Source organism: Mesoplodon mirus (assembly GCF_964341445.2).
Source record: "Mesoplodon mirus genome assembly, chromosome: X".
Classification (NCBI taxonomy): domain Eukaryota; kingdom Metazoa; phylum Chordata; class Mammalia; order Artiodactyla; family Ziphiidae; genus Mesoplodon; species Mesoplodon mirus.
The window spans coordinates 115,181,121-115,200,771 of record NC_138981.1 but is presented as its reverse complement, the minus strand read 5'-3'; the positions used below and the strand labels follow the sequence as shown (position 1 = coordinate 115,200,771).

General features: G+C 39.9%; 1 protein-coding gene across 1 annotated transcript; it reads right to left on the bottom strand.

Moving 5' to 3' along the window:
• Window positions 1-782: 782 nt before the first annotated feature.
• CCDC160 (coiled-coil domain containing 160) lies at window positions 783-9,435 on the bottom strand. Its single transcript, XM_082610333.1, has 3 exons — window positions 9,036-9,435; window positions 7,860-7,917; window positions 783-1,815 (listed from the first exon to the last, which is right to left on the bottom strand). Exon 3 carries the CDS (start codon window positions 1,789-1,791, stop codon window positions 817-819), a length of 975 nt encoding a protein of 324 aa, XP_082466459.1. The 5' UTR covers window positions 1,792-1,815; window positions 7,860-7,917; window positions 9,036-9,435; the 3' UTR covers window positions 783-816.
• Between the last annotated feature and the right edge of the window lie 10,216 nt (window positions 9,436-19,651).

Here is a 19,651-nt window from a genome sequence, read left to right as displayed (position 1 = left end):
ACATCCAACACCTTTCACCCAAGTCTTGTCCAGCTGATGACGTAAACTGGGCAGGAAACTTATAAATTTTCCCCTGGTAGAATTTTGGAAGACCTGTGTCAGTAACGCCCCTTGCTGGTCAATTTAAGAAAAGGCAAAAGCTATTGCTGTCAAAATCAGGGCTGTAGCCAAGGTCACAGCCGTGTCTCTAAGCCATCTTCTGGTCTATGGGCACTGTGGCCAGGTCAGGGGAGAAAGCATGGGGAAAACAGCAGGAGGGTGGAAAAACCTGCATTTGGGGGGGAGACATTTACATATGCCTAATTAAGGATAGATCTCAGGGAAAGCAGATACATTTTTAGTATTCCACTGAGTCTGAACAGACTGCTTTAAGACCCATACCCACATGTTATGCTTACACAAATAAATGAGATTTTTATTGTTAATATCAACGAATACAGATGGAAGAATATTCACGTGCCAAGGACACATTGCTCACAAGATCACAAAATGTCTGTTGATCCTTATTCATCAATGATTTGGTGAATCACTACATGTCTTTGAGTAAATATATATATATATATATATATATATATATATATATATATATATATATATGTAAAGAGATTTCTAAAACTTCATTTCTATTTGGACTCTGGCAATAAATTCATTAGAAAGAGAAAGCAGAAGCTTTGAAGTTAACATCTACACCTTTCACAGATATCTTGATTCACCAAACATGAAAATCACATCCCATCACACATGTTTTAAGTTGCACACAAAGAAAGCACAAGAAACACTGATTTGGCTCAATCATTTGCCTAATGAAAGGCTTTTTTATTTAAAAAAAAAATCCCCCATAAAGCTGTCAGGGGTACCTGATGACGTTACAGAAGCAAAGAGTTTTCTAAACAACTCCAGGGCTCTGTTGTTTCTTGCATGTATGGTCTTCGCTCTCAGTTCATTCCTGATGGCCCTGAGCTCTCCGTAGATCTTTTCCATTTCTAATTCATAATACAATTTCACTTCTTCCTTTAGGAGTGCATTTCCAACCTCAGTTTGCTGCTTTAACTTCCTAACAGCTTCTTTTAAATCCTTGTTCTCAAGGCTCAACTTGTGGATGACCTCTTTGGCTTGCTGGAGTTCTTCTGTTAAGTTTTTAACATTTGTTGCTTTTTCAGAGAGGTCATTTCTTAAAGCTTGAAGTTCCCAGTCTTTCTTGTAAGTTTCCATCCCTGCTTCTTGAAAATTTAGGGGTTTTGAGGAGACTTCTTTTTTGCAGTTCAAAAGTTCTTTTTCCGCATTTTCGAATTCCTCTTCTATTTTTCTGCATTTCATATTAAGCGCTTCCAGCTCTTCATTCAAAAGATTCAGGCGAAGTTTTGGAGACATTCCTCCAGTGAATTTCTTCTTCTTGTCTTTTCGTGGTGGAGTTGATAATTCCTTTGTACCCCAGCTAAGAGGCTCTTCTGCACTATTAAAGCTTTCTTCAGTTGCAATGTCCAAATTAGACGATTCACAGGAGGCAGAATTTGTGTCTGCCTCATTCTTTGAAATGTTTATCTTTCTCTCTCTTAAATTTGGTTCTTGTTCATTTTCATTTGGTTGAGAAATAACTTCTTTCCTTTTAAATTTATTTTCTTCTTGAAACTTTCTACTAGACAAATTAAAAATCCCTTCCATTCTCTTGGCCTTACGTAAAGTCATTTGTTCAGAAGAAGATTCAAGCTGAGAAGCCTCATCTAGAATATCCTGTGCACTAGAAAAAGCAGCAAACATATTCTCCTTCCAGTGTTTTCTTCTAGCATCCATTTCTTCAGGCACCTCTTCCAATTCCTGAAAAACAAAATTTAAAATCAAGGCACATATTTACACTGGCAGCCGGGGTAGTGGAAAGAACTAAGAATCCTGGCTCAGGGGTGAAAGAACCTAAATATTTGAGGGCTGGCACTCCCTCTAACTCACTGAGTGACTTGGGCCTCAGTTCCCTCATTTATAAATGGAAAGGGCTAAACTAGCTAAGTTCTACAGACCTTTCCAGTTTTAGAATTCTCTGATCCTATGAAATATAACCAATAAATGGACACACTTGGCTACTTATTGTAAAGAAAATAATTCTATGAGAAAGCAGCATGAAAACAACTGCTTTAAAACAGTAAAAGTGATTTTAAATTAATAGGTTAATATTGATAAGTTAAATCTGTGCTTCCAATGTGCCTGGTTTTTTTTTTTTTTCCTAGTTCTTTTCGGTTGGACTACTGTTTATTCATTCTTTAAAGTGACTAAAACATCAGTGCTTAATGCAATGTGAGCTGCTTTGGGTAAAGTATACCATGCAGACTTCCTTATGACTAACGCTGCCAAACGCCCTTCTGTCTTGACCTGTAAATTCCTGCTATTCCAGTCTTGGGCTTTGCTTTTAGGTAAGACTGCCAAGCGTACAGAATTCTATCCGTTTTGACAGCAATTTCATGATGAGAACCGAATGTCAACAATTGAAAATATTAATGCCACCAAATGGGTTTTTCTCGAGATACTGATTCCAAGTATAGTTTTTAGGTGAAAACTTAGCATACTAAATCACAGCTAATTTTCTAAATTTACAAAAATTAGAGGATACTTATTTTGTTTCAAGGAGTCTTCCCTATTCAAAGACAGTCCATAACATACAGCTTTCCTAAAACAGAAACATTTGATCAGTAACTACTTTTGAGAGAAGGGAGAAAGAAGGACCCAAGCAACATGCTGAAGGGCCACTGGCATCTGAAGCCAGCAAACTGGCAACTGCAGTTACTGCCAAAGGGTGGGAAGAAGAAGGAGGGGGTCATTTTATTCACTTTATACATTAATTTGCTGTAATATAGTTGGAAGATTACCACCGAGAAAAATCAAAGTATGCCTGAATCTATTTTTCCCATGAACACAAATGTAATTTTATCTTGGTAACAAAAAATGGCAGTTGTGTTTATTTTTTAATTAATATTTTCTTTAATATTATTAAAGATTATAAATGTAATATTATATTAATATATTTAATAATTGTAATATTTCATATTATATAAAGATGCTAATAGTAGTGCATGTTATCTGTAGAACTTTGGAAAATACAGAAAATCACACATACAAGAAAAAACCAAAAGAAATCTTCCTCATAGTCCTGTAGCCCTGAGATAACCACTTTTTTACATATTATTTCTTGATTATTTTCTTTTTAACAAGTATAGTTTAAATTCTAACAAATTGTTCTTACTACAGACAATGAGAGAATAAACTCGATACCTACATGCCTGACACCTTCCCCCCAAAATAAGAGGGAAGGGACTCACTCTATACCCAAGGATACATCTCCACTGACAACTATTTGGCTTTGAGGAAAGGAAAAGGTACAAATATTCAGTGAAGGTGTTAAAATGATTGGTTCAAAAGCCATAACCCAAGCTTTAAGTTTAGTCAATCAGACCACAGTAGTAAGCCAAGACTTGAAATTCATGGTATGTATTTGCCATTGGAGCATCCTCTCCTTTCTCTTGAAATAGTCAGTTTTGACTTTATTATTCTGTTAGTCACCATCCAGAAGTATCGATGATCTATCTGTCCTTAAAGAGGAAGATGATCATAATCCCATTTGCTCTCCTCTCTAGAAATATGAATGCAAATGCTGGGAATTATTACAGGGATCATAAAGGAAAGGAACAGAAGAAACAGAAAAGATGGCAATACTAATTGCCAGTCACATTTTTATTTATTTATTTATTTATTTAATTTATTTTTGGCTGCGTTGGGTCTTCGTTGCTGTGCATGGGCTTTCTCTAGTTGTGGTGAGTGAGGGCTACTCTTCGTTGTGGTTCGCGGGCTTCTCACTGCAGTGGCTTCTCTTGTTGTGTAGCACAGGCTCTGGGCACGCAGGCTTCAGTAGTGGTGGCACGCGGGCTCAGTAGTTATGGCTCACGGGCTCTAGAGTGCAGGCTCAGTAGTTGTGGTGCATGGGCTTAGTTGCTCTGTGGTTTGTGGGATCATCCCAGACCAGGGCTCGAACCTGTGCCCCCTGCATTGGCAGGCGGATTCTTAAGCACTGCACCACCAGGGAAGCCCAGTCACATTGTTTAGCAGTCAAATTTTTACCAGACAACTCTGTAAAAGTTTAAAAATGCTTCTAATCAGGTAGCAATGGGAGAGAGATTACTATTCTTCCTACCTAATTCTGGATGAAAGGCATTGGTGAGATTGATCAGGAAAGTGGTATGCAGAGGGGCAAGGTGAGGCCACTTTATACATGAACTTAGCAATAATGACAAATCTGAGATAGAGGCCTGGGTATAGAGAAAGGTTAAAATAGAAAGCTCTTTTCATTAATGATTTTGCACCTTGAAAAAGTGACTCCTATCTCCAACCCTCCCATAAATCTCTGGCTAAAAACATATATATATATATATATATATATATATATATATATATATTCCAGCATCACTACATTTCTTCCCTGGGCCTCTGTATAATTTCCTGATACAGCCCATGCTTTTCACAGAACTGGGAAGAGTCCACTTATTTTATAACTGAGGCTCAGAGAAGTTAAGTGACTTGTCCAAGTCCACACAGCCTATAGTGGTAAAACTGAGACCCTGTCTCTCAGGTCAGTGCTTATCCTAAAATTCCTCTGTATTCTTCTGTTAGGTTTCATTCCACAAATTGAAAGAAAACAACCCACTATTTTCAGAGCTTAGGTATTTTTAAAGGGCCACAAAAGGAGAGAGGAAAAAGGAAGGGGGGAGGGTAAGGAGAATTGCATGTCACATATCAAAGGCCAGAAAGAGAAAGGTCTGAAAAGCCTTTTGGAATTTCCCTCCCATAGCTTACACAGGGCAGGGTCAAGGGGTCTCTGAGCTGCTTCTTTCTCTCTCCCTTTCTTTCTCTCTCTCCTTTCCTCCCCTTTCCCTTTCCCCCTTCCCTCCTTCCTTTCTTTTTTTTTTCTCTTTCATTGGCAAGATATCCTTTAAGGGCTTGTTCCCAAATCTAGTCACAGAGTATGGCAAAGCCCAGAGTGCGGGTAAAAGGTGCCAGGCTCATTTTCTCTTCACAGATTGTGTTGTTTGTTTTTTATGCAGAACAAGTATGACATTAGTATTCTCTGGCAAAGACAAGAAATATGCTTTAACACAATGATACTCCTTCCTCTACCCTGGCGTGGCAGCCATTTTGCTTTCAATATACTTGATTAGGTAATTTGTCGCAGCATAAGGCCGATCAAACCAGAGCCATTATTGAAAGTATAAGCATGCCTTTTTAGTGGGTCATTTATTATTACAAGTGCCTACCCAACACTATATTGGATGTTGAAGGACTGAAGGGTAGGGGAAGGAGGTCCAAGAGAAATGAAAAATTTAAAGAAACGAAAACACAGGAAGACAATATAAAGTCATATGACAAAAACAACATTAGTGGTCCTCTAAGCCAGTGATCCCCCGAAGTCCTTGGGACTGCACTGTTAAGGCATGGTTGTCCATTATATGGCTACATCTGTTCATTTGTGTCTGACATGAACTGATAATGGACACCTGACGGTTCTAGTTAGTGTCTCCCTGAAAACATCATCATTCATCCTCTGGTGACTTACTTTTGCAGTGGCAAACTAGTAGGGCATTTTGGTGGAGTACGGAAATTTCTTGACTCATGGAAATGGTTTCTACTCACCTAAAGAATTTGGGAACCACTGATAAAATAAACTGAAAATGGATTTATAATGTAATATCATATAACATAATGTAATTGTTGAAAGCTAAGCAAAGAGTGATCGCTTATTATGGATCTTTAGGTAAACTGTTTCATAAAAATCTTGGGTGAATGCATGTATGTCTTCAAAAAGTTCCAGAAAGTAATACACCGTTTATTGTGAAAGGAGAAACCCACAAAACCATCTAATTTTCATTTTCAAGGTATGGGGCCCTGGGGAATATGCTCATATTAAGATGGATAAGTGATCAAGTATGTGAAATCTAATTATTTATGTTCTAAAATATTTATACTTTAAACCACATGCTTTAGGGAAATTTGATGACATAAAAATCAAAGATCTCTTTTCTTTCTTGCCTTATCTCATTTACATTAGATTTGATTTCAAAATTTCAGGACCATCTCTTTTGCATAAATCTTGATCTGTCTGCAAAATGCAATTATTCTTCCAAGCAGGGGTAGGCAGGGACTGGAAACCTCCAGAAGCTTTTTCCCACCTCACAAGAGTGCTTCATCCCAAACTTTGTAAATTGGGAGTGATGTTTAGAAAAGGTCATCTCCAACCTGTGATGGGGCAGTAAGGGGAAGACAAAAGGCCCTTCTTAGCCCAGGCAACATTTTCCCATTATTCTTGGATGGTTCGGTTCTCCGAACCCTCAGAAAAACTGCTTGGCCAAGACAGGAAAAAAAACGTCTGTTTCAAAGAAAGTCACTGGCCTTGCTTCTTTGCTCAATTGTCCAATCTGTTCTCACATAAAAGCAGTAGTTCTCAACTTATTTTTCTGCTTCCACTGTTCCCAGGCACAAAACACTGCCATCATTATCCCCTCTCCTTGCTCCAGAAGATTCTGACCTGCTCCCTTTAGGGGAGCTTCTCCATTCCCCAGCCTTTCAAAAATCATTGGTTTACAGAAACTATTAAATACAAAAATGAGGACTGCCCAAAGCTGTCTGAAGGAAGGTGGGTAAACATGTTCTACCATGCAAAATTGTGGGGAAGGAAAAGAAAGTTCTTGAGAAAGGAATTAAGTGTGGACTATGGTAAAAAAAAAAAAAAAAGACTGAAGGAGTCAGATATCTTGGCTCCCACACTTTAGAACTATGTGAAAACTTACCTTTTGTGAACCTCAGTTTCTTCAGATGTAATATAGGGACAATATACCTATTTCCAGGTGGTTAGGAGAAATTATTGAAAATGAAAATGGAAGCAATTTTAAAGTATACTATACACCATGGGTTGTTCTTTTTTAGATTTTCCTTACCCTCCCTTGGAACATAAACCAGTCAAACAACCCAACCCTTCTCCAAAGATATGTGCTTCAAAGTTGCTAGCCTGAAGTCATCAGACCTCAGAAAAAGTCAGTTTGAAAAAAAAAGAGGAAGTACTATTCAGGTAAGTAGGAGGGAACTTAAACTTGAATCTTACATTAATTCGACCTGCGTCTTCATGGAAGAATTAGCCCTAAATCCTGTAAATTGTTGACGTCCCCAAATTTCCAAAGCTAAATTGATTCTAAGCAGAAGAGTTGTAGTCTTTTCTACATCCGAAGAGATTTGCATTTTTTATCACCAATTGCTTTACCATGAACTTTCCAAATGTCCCAGTGTTTTTCAGAGCCACCAATAATATCTTAGAAATATTACAACTGAGGTATCAGTTTGAAGATTATCAAGGATGACTCCGCACTCTGAGTTTTTCTTGTGCTTCTGCATCATTTCATACATAGTTTCATTTTACCAATACGCTGTGATCTCCTGGCATCTTATTCATGTTTGTATCCCTGCTGTTGCCTGACACATAGTGGCCCTCAATAAATATTTGTTGAATGAATGACCCTTAATATTCTTCCTGAAAATCCTACCACGTTTTGATTCTAATTGAGTTTCTGTAAGTACTTATAACTTCTCTTTTGGCTTATGAGGTTTTGGGGGGTGACATTTTAGGGAAAGGGCTTTTATTTTTCCCTTAAAGTTTATTTGGCTCACCTAAAGTCTTCAGGACACTTTTTCTTTTGTATTTTAAGAGGTTTTTTTGATAGTGTACTGACAGTGCAGACTAATGGTCTAGTTAAAAGATTGAAGATTTACACTGGGTGAGGCTCTGTGCTTCTAAACCTCCATAACCAGCTATCAGCCAGCAAAACGGTACTTACAATTCCTGACGTCCAAGGTCTTCTATCTGATGCCGCTGTTCTCCTTCTCCAGATTGAACTGAAAAAGAAAATATATTATATATAAAACATACTTTATATATTTTGGTTAATATATAATTAACCAAAATGCCCAAATCTGTGTTCATATGAGATGTAGCTTAAAATTACATACAAGTGATAGCCTTAATGTTGTTTGGCTTACCTGAAATGCGATGTCAGACACTTTGAAGCAAGTTTTCTTTTTAACTTGTCAACTCAATTTCCCAACTATCACACCACTAAGTCTTCCTTCCCCAAGCAATGTAAATATCAGATGGGACAAGAATCATGGTGACATCTTATTCAACGCGGTACCTCCTCACCTTTAGCAACTATTGAACAAATGAGCCACCACTGGTGGCCACAGCGGCATGCTTGTTAGTAAGCTGCAGGCCAAGAGCCGCGTTAGCAGAGGCTGGAGCCAAGGCATTGCCTCCCTCCCCCAGAGTCCAGTTATTTTGAAAAATCATTAAAAAGGGAAGTGATCCCGGTTTTTGCCTTAATCTTTCATGGACCTCACATATGAGCCAAGTGGACAAATTGTCTTCTCTATTGTTTGGCCGATATTGAGAGCGAAGCAAAGTACCATTGAAAACCGGGCCCTGTGCACGGTTCTTACCCCCAATTCTTTATTATTAGTGTGGAATAATTCCTTCTAGGAGAAAAGATACGAAGTCGCCTTAATTCCGAAAGGCCGAGTACTTTATTAGTATGGAAGTCACTTTCTTGCTATAAAGCTGCATCTAAGCATGCAGAGTTTGGGGGTTTTCTCTGTAAATGGTTAACTAAACTCCTGCCACCACTGCTTCCAGTGGAGACGAGCTGGCTAGGGTCAGTGTGCTGCCCGGGCCGCCACCGCAGGTGACACCTCCCACCTCGCCAGTCCCTACCCTCTGCTGGCGGGCCGGCAGGGAGAGGGCAGGGGCGAGGCCTGACCCCACTCCTCCTTCCACACCCCGAGTCCCACACCCTGTCCCCTGCCCTCCCAAACGCCCGCCAGTTCCGGACCGGGGCCCTAAAGGGTGAAGAAACCCGCAGTGGGCATCGAGGCGGGGAGCGCGCTGCCTCCGCCCGGGTCACCCAGGGAGGGCGAGGGGCTAGCCTGGGGAGCCCCGGCCAGGCCGGGCGCAGACATACCTAGCGGCTTGGGTGGGGTCCGGTGGGCCCTGGCCCCTCTTCCCTGAAGACGGCCACCAGCGGCGGACGGCTGCTCTGGGTTCGGCGCTGGCCAACGCGACCCGGCCGGACCGACCCCGGGCAGAGCCTCTGCAGTGCAGGGCCAGCGCGGGCCGCGCCGTTGCCTGGCAACCGGCCAGCCCGATTTAAAGGGACCCGCGCGCCGCTGCCCAGAGCGCCGGGCCGGGCGCTGCCTGGCGATCGTCACAGCCCGCGCGAGCACTGAGCATGCCCAGTGGGGCGGGCGCCGCGGCAGCTTCTGCCTGCACGAAAGCCGAGCTCGAAGATCAAAAGAGAGCTGAGTCAGGGCGGGAAGGGGCGAGAAACTGCGAGGCAGCCCCACCCATGGTGGGCTTATTACGGAGGGTCTGGGTGACTCACAAAGCCACCTGGACACTGCGATTGTGGGGGAGGAGGGAGTGACACAGGGATAATCCCTAGGCCTGCAGTTTGGTAACGTGACATCGAGGACGGTTAGCTCCGGAAGGTAGCCTGGATTTGGTTCAGGGTCCTTGACAATATGGGAATTGCACTCCGCCCGCCGCCCGTCCGCACAGTGGTCTGGCCAGAATTTCTGCCTCTGATCGACCTTCTAAGGGCGTGTGTCAGGAGAACATGTCCCCTGGCCGTGCCCCTATGGGAGACTGGGCTTGTACCCCGGGTAGCCCACGGTTTCCTCATGCTTCACTCAGGAAGTTCTCTAAATCACTCTTGCACCTATTTGACTTTAAAACCTATTGCAGGCAACTAGTCCTACACTACCGGCAGTGTAAAGTGGTTTCCTTTGATCAGTCCCCAAACTACTCTGTTCCAGCTTCAAAGGTTGCTCACAACTTCCAGGATTTGTTTGGGGGTACAAACCCACGTCCTTCATTTCAGTCCTACTATTTTGTTAAGTAAATAAGCAACCTTCTCAGACTTTGATTAGCCTGGTTGCCCAATGATGATTCTTCCATCATCAAATTGGCCACACACACTGACAACACACCTTGGCTATAGTCTAACAGGGACCCAGCCTGGGCTTGACCTAAAGATGGCCCTCACAAAGATTGTAGGGCCCTCTCTGAAACAGAGAGGGGCTGGAGTGTCCAAAATAGTAATCATAGTGACTTTTAGGAAAGCTGGTATTTTCTAGGAAGCATGAAGGTGAAAGGAAACACTGGCTCTGGAATCTCAGGTGAAAGGAGGTTTACGCACATCTAAAAAGCAGCAGTCTAATTTTTCAAGACCTAGCAAGGGAGTGACTTAGAAACAAGACCAGGATACATTTCAAAACTTCAAAACTTCTTGGGAACCGGATCTAACAGGTGTTTGGTGGCTGGCAAGGTTGCATTCAGGTACCCGGAGGCCTGGTTCTCAGTCTCCTTTTCCTCCTTAGAGAACCAGTGTCAACATAGTTTGGAGGAAGGAAGAGGCCTAATGTCAACATGGATTTTGTTATGGACCCCATCAGAATTAGTCTGTGGGATGCTGACAAAACTACTTTCCTCGACATTAAGCCTCTAAATTGCCTTGCATTTATCATGTCTATTTTGATTCTTTTAAAAGGGTTACATTTATTTTTGCTTGATATAAGATCCCTTATTAATGCAATAAAAGAATCTTTTCTAATTGCTCTGTGCCTCAGTTTCCCTGTTTGTACAATGGGAGTAATAATTGAACCTAATTCATAAGCGTGTTGTGAGGATTGAGTGAGTTAATATTTTTAAAACCCTTAGAGTAGGGACTTCCCTGGTGGCGCAGTGGTTAAGAATCTGCCTGCCAATGCAGGGGACATGGGTTCGAGCCCTGGTTCCGGAACATTCCACATGCCACGGAGCAACTAAGCCCGGGCGCTATAAGTACTGAGCCTGTGCTCTATAGCCGGGAGCCAAAACTACTGAGACCGTGTGCCACAACTACTGAAGCCCACGCACTCTATGGCCCATGCTCTGCAACAAGAGAAGCCACCGCAGTGAGAAGCCTGTGCACCACAACGAAGAGTAGCCCCTGCTCGCCGCAACTAGAGAAAGCCCGCACACAGCAACAAAGACCCAGTGCAGCCCAAACAAACAAAAAAAACCTTAGAGTAATGCCTCACACATAGCAAACGCTGTATAAATATTTCTATTACCGTTAGTATTAGTATTATCTTGTCTTATAAATTCATTAACCCTCCTAAAATATAAATATAAACACACTGATGGAGGGTAATTCCATGGAGGTCCAGTGGCTAGGACTCTGCACTTCCACTGCGGGGGGCCCAGGTTCAATCCTGGTTTGGGGAACTAAGTTCCCACAGCCAAAAAGAAAAGCAAAAACGCACTGATGGTGACAACTCAGGTGATGGTGACAACTGTGCTCTGGGAAGTGGAGTCCAAAGTCTTGAGATTTAGAATTCCAAACCTTTATTTTCGGTAGAGTCCCAGACTCCCATCAGGCAAGCCCACTCCACTTCCATATCCCTGAAAAAATGCACAAAGGGTTACTTTGGTCTTGCATAATAAATTACATTCTATTTTTAAATATGGTGGGTCACTCCTTCTTGTAGTCAAGTATCAAATGGCAGAGAGTAAACAACAGTGAGGACAGAGAGTTTTGTTATTCCAAGCTACTGCAGACTTGGAGATAGGTTTTCAAAAATGGAAGACAGAAAACAGTTTACTACCCTCTGGGACCTTTATCAATACTAAAGCAACAAGGCACTTGATAATAATAGAATCATACACTCATACAATGGAACCCAAGCTTCTTATTTTACCAAGTAGGATATTGAGACCCAGGCAAGTAATGTGATTTACTCTTTGATCACACAGCAAAATAAGCTTCTTTTTGATTTCCCTGGCAAACGATCCCTGCTTGACTAGCCTCAAGCCTGGGATATTTGGGACAATGAGAAAATATACATTTATAAGTATATGTGTCATGTTGATAAATATTTTTTAATAAATTTATTTATTTTTGGCTGCATTGGGTCTTTGTTGCTGTGCACCAGCTTTCTCCAGTTGCAGCGAGCAGGGCTACTCTTCATTACAGTGCGCGGGCTTCTCATTGTGGGGGCTTCTCTTGTTGTGGAGCACGGGCTCTAGGCACGCAGGCTTCAGTAGTTGTGGCACACGGGTCAGTAGTTGTGTCTCACGGGCTCTAGAGCACAGGCTCAGTAGTTGTGGCATGCGGGCTCGGTAGCTGTGGCACGTGGGCTCAGTAGTTGTGGCTTGCAGGCTCTAGAGCGCAGGCTCAGTAGTTGTGGCTCGCGGGCTGTAGAGCACAGGCTCAGTAGTTGTGGCGCATGGGCTTAGTTGCTCCCCAGCATGTGGAATCTTCCTGGACCAGGGCTCAAACCCATGTCCCCTGCATTGGCAGGCAGATTCTTAACCACTGCACCACCAGGGAAGCCCTCATGTTGATAAATATTTAAATTATTCATGCAGATAATAATAACTAACATTTCTCACACTTCACATCTTGTACATCAGAATATTCTGTTGGCTGTACCTTCATAATGTATTCAGAATCTGATGGCTTCTCACTGTCTCTACTATCATCACTCTGATCCTGGTCCCTGTCATCTCTTGACTGGACTATGAAAAATAGCCTCCTAACTGCTTCTACCCTTGCCCTATATTAGTTTCCTAGGGCTGCTGTATCAAAGTATCACAAACCAGGGGTGGGGGGCTTAAAACAACAGACACTTATTATCTCACAGTTCTAGAAGCTAGAAGTCTGAAATCAAGGTGTCGTCAGGGTTGATTCCTTCTGGAGCCTCTGAGGGACAATCTGTCTCTCCTAACTTCTGGGGGTTGCCAGCAATCTGTGGCCTTCCCTGGCTTGTAGACACATCACTCCAATCTCTGCCTCTGTCTTCTCATGGTGTTCTCCCTATGTGACTGTGTGTCTTGACAGAGCTATTTTCCCTCTGTGGGTGTCTGTGCCCAAATTCCCCTCCTCTTATAAGGACATTAGTTACTGGATTTAGGGCCCACTTTAATCCAATATGACCTCATCTTAACTTGATTACATCTGCAAAAACCCTATTTCTAACAAGAGCACATTCATAGGTACAGGGGCGGGTAAGGACTTGGGCGTATCTTTTTTGGGGGGGACACAATTCAACCCACAACCCCCCACCATCTATTCTCCACACAGATCCAGCGAGACTGTTATAAACTGTTAAGTCAGACCATGTTACCAATCTGCTTAAAAGCCTACAAAGGCTCTCAATTTGACTTGTAGTAAAAAACAAAATCCTTATAACAACCTACAAGGCCCCACAGGATTTGCATGGAGAATCCCCGTACCCTCTTCTCCACCCCTCCCCATACAATACCTCTTTGAACTCCTCTCCTGCCACTTTGTCCCTTGATGACTCTACTCCAGCAGTACTGGCTGCCTTGTTGTTCCTAGAACACCCAGGCACCCTCCTACCATAAGGGACTTAGCTACCTGTTCCCTCTCCTTGAATGCTCTTTGAAAGGTACATGATATCCACATATCTTAATTCCTTACCTTCCTCAAGTCCTTGTTCAAATCTTAGCTTGTTCAAATCTTAGCTTCTCTGTGAGGCCTACCCCTACCCTTCTATTTAATCTTGTCAACTTTCAACCTCTCCAGCATTCCCACTACTCCTTATCCTTCCCTACTTTTTAAAAACATAGCACTTATCATTTTCAAAAATACTATACTATGTTGTTTTTCTTCTGTTCTCTCCATCTACCCCACTTCCAGGCTGCACTACACTATAAGCTCCAAGAGGGCAGGGATATTTTATTGTTCACTGATATATCCTAAGCACCAAATAAAGTGCCTGGCACATGGTAGGCACTGAACAAATATTTGTTCAATAGATGAATGAATGAATGGAGCTCATACCTTGTGCCAGGAGTGATTCCTTTAACTTTCATAAAGTACTATTATTACCTATATTTTTGGATGAGAAAACTGAGCCACAAAAAGGTTAAGTAACTTGCCTACGTTCCCACGGTTAGGGAGTAGTGGAGCTGGGGTTTGAACTCAGGCAGGTCTTGTTTTCAGCAACTATGCAGCATTGACATATAAAGGGCATCTGACCACAAGTGCCTGGGAGACCCTATATCTCGTGTTCTGACATTCACATTTTGCAACAGCAGGTGATGAACAGTAACTGTTTTAAACCGTTCACATATCATATGTTGCTGAGATAGAGTTTGATGTTGTTTGTACATTGCACTGCACAAGTTCTGGAGACTTGTTATCCGGGTTCAAATATCAGGTCCACCACTTAGCTGTTATGGGTCTTTGAACAAATTGCTTAACTTCTCTGTATCCCAGATTCTTTACTGGTAAATGGGGAGTAATTATAGTACCTACTTCACAGGGTGGCTTTGAGGATAAATTAATTAATATATGTAAAGCAATTAGAACTGTGCTTGGTAAATAGAAAGCACTCAACAAGTTTTAGCCATTGGTAGTAGTAGTCGTGTATAATAAAAGTATCAAAATTTGATCCAGTCTTGCCTGTAATATAGAAGTCGTTATACAGGCAAAACTTATTGCTGGTGTTAGAAGTTAGAGTAATAGTTATCTTAGGGGAGATAGTGACCGAGAGAGGGCACCAGGCAGGCTTCTGGGGTTTTGGTAATGTTCTATTTCTTGATCTGGGCACTGGTTATATTGATGCTTTTACATGTAAAAATTATGGATTGTACACTTAAGATTTGAAAATTTTTTTCTGTTTGTGTACCTCAATAAAATTTTGATTCAAAAGCAACTGAATCCAGCCTTATATGACTTTCTTCTAATTTCTCTGTTCTTTTTCTTAAATTTCCCCCAACTCCCATTTATTCAAGCAATGATTGCTGAGTACCTCAACATGCCTGGAATTGGGCTAAATGCTAGAAGCATTCAAGTAGACAAATGTGATAAATGCCGTGATGGTAATATTTATAAAATAAGGATGGGCTCAGATGAAAAAGTGGTCAATCAGATGGGGAAGGGGTTTGAGTCAAGGAAGTCTTAAGTTCCTCAGAAGTTGAACCTCTAAGGTGGATCTTGAAAGATAAATAGTAGTTCTCCATGCAGACCAAGGAGGTAAAAGCTAAGGAAATAGCATGTGCAAAGGCACAGAAACACAAAACAGCATGACAGATTAGAAAACTTAAGATAATTCAGATTTACTAGAACTTACTGTGCAAGGCGATAGGTGGGAGGAGCTGGAGTGAAAATAAGAGCCCTCAGAAAAAGGTAATGAGACTTGTTGGTGAAAGTGATTTTGGTTTAACAAATTAAACTATTTGGAAATCCAAACAGATGCATTCATATAGTTGATTTGCCTTACAAAATCATTCTTGATTTAGGAGATATTTATTGATTTATCTTCAACATATCAGGTAGTATGCTGGGCACTGGACACTCAAAAGTACTGGACACTCAAAAATTAGTAAGATCAACAAACTCCAAGCATAAAAATCATAAAGAAAACTACACCAAGGCATGTGATAATCAAATTGCTTAAAACCAGTGGTACAGAAAAGCTTAAAAGCAGCCAGAGAAAAAAGACATATTATATACTGAGGATAGGAGATTTCTCATCAGAAAAAGTGCAAGCCAGAGACAGTGGAACACCACCTTTAAGGTGGTGCAAGAAAAAAAAGTCAACCTAGATTTCTTTCCTCAGTAAATACATCTTTCAAAGCAAAAGCAAATAAAGATTTTTTCAGATATTAAAAAAGCTGAAAGAACTCATCACCAGAAGACCTGAATTCCAAGAAATGTTGAAGGAAGTCCTTCAGTCCTGATAGAGGATGAAAATCTGGATCTACACAAAGGCTGCAGCACCCCAGAAATAGTAAATATATAGGTACACATAAAGACTTCTTATTCGAGTCTCTTTAGAGATATTCAACTGCCTAAAGCAAAAATTATCAACATTTTGTGGGTTTATAACATATGTAAAAGTAAAATGTATGACAAAAATAGCACAGATGATGGAGGGAAGAAATGGAAGCATAATATTGCAAGGTACTATATGTGAGTGTTATACAGTATATCACTTGAAGGTAGACTCTAATAAGTAAAGTGTGTATACAGATAGTTCTCATTTTTCTTGGTTTCAATATGCACAAATTTCAGTTCATTAAATAACACCAGTCTCCCAACAACACGGTTCAAATTTTAATTACCACAGTATATTAACTGTAATTGCATAAAGTTACAGACTTTGCTGCTAGCTCTTCAATCCATACACAACTATGTAAATAACAGATGTGCATCATGATCAGTAATCAATCACATCACTTTGTTCAAAGTTTGCTGGTAATTGGTCGCTTCACAGCTGTATTCATTTCATGCACAGACAGCAAAGTGTGTAGTTGCGTTGATTCCACGAATCCCAGTGATAAATCCAAGTGACATTTTATTAAAACGGATAACAAAAAGAGAGAATTGGCCAACAATTCATTTACCTGTGAACATCCAATTTTTCTGACACCATTTGTTAAAGAGATTATTCTTTTCCTGCTGAATGTCTTGGCACCGTTGTCAAAAATCAGTTGACTGTTGGCAGGGGAGGGATAATTTAGGATTATGGGGTTAACAGATACACACCACTATATAAAAAATAGATAAACAACAAAGGATTTACTGTATACCACAGGGAACTATGTTCAATATTTTGTAATAATGTATAATGGAAAAGAATCTGAAAAAAATATATACATATATATAAACTGAATCACTTTGCTATACACCTGAAACTAACACAATATTGTAAACCAACTATACTTCAATTAAAAATAAATTTAAAAAATCAATTGACTATAAATTTGAGGGTTTATTTCTGCACTCTCCATTCTATCCCATTGATCTATATGTCTACCTTTGTACCAGTACCACACTGTCTTGATTACTGCAGTGCTGCAGTAAGTTTTGAAATTGGGATACATGAGTCCTTCAAATTTGTTCTTCTATTTCAAGGTTGTTTTGGCTGTTTTGATCTCCTTGAATTTCCATATGAATTTTAGAGTCAACTTGTCAATTTCTGTAAAGAAGCCAGCTGAGATTTTCATAGGAATTGCCTTGAATCTGGAGATCGAGTTGGGTTGCGTACTATTTTATGATATATACGTTTCCCATTTATTTCCTTTCAACTTTTCTGCTTTCTTATGTTTTTTGATATGTCTCAGTAAATAACTTAACTGGTTGTATGTTTCTTAAGACCAGTCTGACAATCTTTGTTCAGTTTAGCTACTTGAATATTTGGGTTAACTCCATAGCCTTATTTTTGTTCTGTAAGTTCCTCTTTTCCACATTTCTTTCCCTTCTTTCTCACCTTCTTTTATTCCACAGTTTCCTTATCTTTCAATTTCAAGATTATGCCCTCTGACTTTATTTTTAAATGGTTATCCATTCCTGAGACTGCAATATGATAACTTACAAACATTTGGAACTAATTAATACTCTTCTGACAACAAAAGAAACTTTAAATACTAGGTTCATTTACTGCTCCCTCTCAGTTTGTGTTGGTATTATATTTTAATTCTATATATTTATATACTTTAACCCTCTAAGACTTAATTACTTTTTAAAGTAATTAAGTTACTATTTATTTAATATTAATTAGTATTAATATTAAATATTTATTTAGATTTATTCATATATTTTCACTTGCTTTGCTCTGTTCTCCTTTCTGAACCTCTGGCATCTGCAACAAATTTTATTCTACATTTGGAATTTCCTTTAATGGGGTTCTACTGGTGGCAGTTCCTCTCATTATATTTCACTCTCTTGCTTGAAAGATACTTTTGCAAGGCATACACTTGCAAATTGATAGTTCCTTTCCATTGGCACATTAAAGCTATAGTTCGATAGTCAATTGACTGCACTGTTGCTGTTAGGAATCAGCTGTCAGTTAGCTGTCTAGTGTCTCTCCTTTCTTTGAAAGTAATCTGTGTCTTTTCTCTGGCTGCTCTACTCCGGTGTCTCTGCTCAGTTCTGAAAAGCTCTCAGCTATTGCCTCTCTCGACTCTCCTTCTAGAACTCTGATTAAGTGTATACTTCAGACCTGAGTCTATCATTCTAAATTCCAAGTTTCTTTCTTGTTTGCTTTCTTTTATCTTTTTTTTGTCAGAAAAAAAGCTTTATTATACATCTTGGTTTGAAACTTATCAAACAATAGCAAAGCCTGTCTATAAGACCATTTTGTAGCCTCTTTCATATATTCTACCTCTTTGCCTCTCTGTTCTGATTTCTGAATAATTTCTTTTCTTAAAAAATTTGAGATATTATTGACATATGACATTATATTAGTTTCAGGTGTACATCAAAGTGATTTGATACTTGTATATATTGTGAACTGATCAGCACGATAATTCTAGTTAACATCTTTCATCACCACACAGTTACAAATTTTTTCTTGTGAGAACTTTTAAGATTTATTGCCTTATAAATAATTTCTTCTGAAATGTCTTCCAATCCACTAATTCTCTAATTAATTGTGTTTAATTTGCTGTTAATCTCTTCAATTTATTGAGTTCCTAATTTCAATCATGATTTTTTTCTTTCTTTCTGAAGATCAATGAAATTGTTTTTCAAATATGGTCAGTCTTTAGAATTTCTTGTTTCCCACACACATGTTTACTTCTTTAAACATAGTAAGTATAGCTCTTCATATTCTGTGTTTAATAATTCCCAAATCTAAATTATTTCCACATATGACTCTGCTGTCTGTTACTTTTTGCTAATTCTCACTTATGGTAATTCAATCCCTTGTTTGATTATTAACTTTTTTTGTGAGCTGCTCACTTTCCTTACAAAATAATTTGAACAAATTCTTTAATATCTAGGACAAAGGTGAATTTCTTCACAAAGGATCTATGTTTGCTTTTGCTAAGTGTCTGGGAACATTAACAGGCCAGAATCACTTTAAATTTATGACTAGAGATGTCTTGAGTCACCCCAGCAGTGTGATTTGGGGCTGCATGATGACAGCTTCTCAGCCAATTTTTTCCTCCTTGTCCTGCTTGGCACCACCAAGAAAATATTCTTTTGTAGTCCCTGGGGGAGTGGGTGGGAAAGTAAGTTAAGTTCTCCTTTACTGAGGATTTATTCCTTTGGGGGAATAAATCCAGTCTAATAGGAAAAGGACTTCTATTAGACTGTTCACCTTTAATTGATCTCTGGGCTTGTGTCTTTTACCCCTATGTTTTGAATGGCTTTTGGGAAGTTGAAATCTTCAAACACCCAAATTCCTCAATTGTTTCCAGGACAAAACTGATTTCATTACTTCACTTCTCTATGTTCTCACATTCTTGGAGGTTTTATCCTGATAATTCCTTACCTTACAGACCTTCAAGGCTTTTCAGTAGATGTTTTCTCATCTATGAACCGTACTTTTTGTTGTTCTCAGCAGTGATGACATGCCAGAAACAGAAAGCCTATACTCCCTCTTTGGCCCACTTCAACATAGCTTCTGCATTCACTAAAACTTCTTTTACAGAGGTCAGAAAAGATCACTAAGCTGCCATATCGATTTGACATACTTTTCCTTCCTATTGAATTCAACCTCTCCAGTTTCTGACACACCTGATTATATTACTTCCCGCTTAGAACCAGTTTCTGCTTCC

What these genes read in the sequence shown, in the direction of transcription:
- CCDC160 (XM_082610333.1), bottom strand. Translation starts at nt 1,791, where the DNA reads ATGGATGCTAGAAGAAAACACTGGAAGGAGAATATGTTTGCTGCTTTT.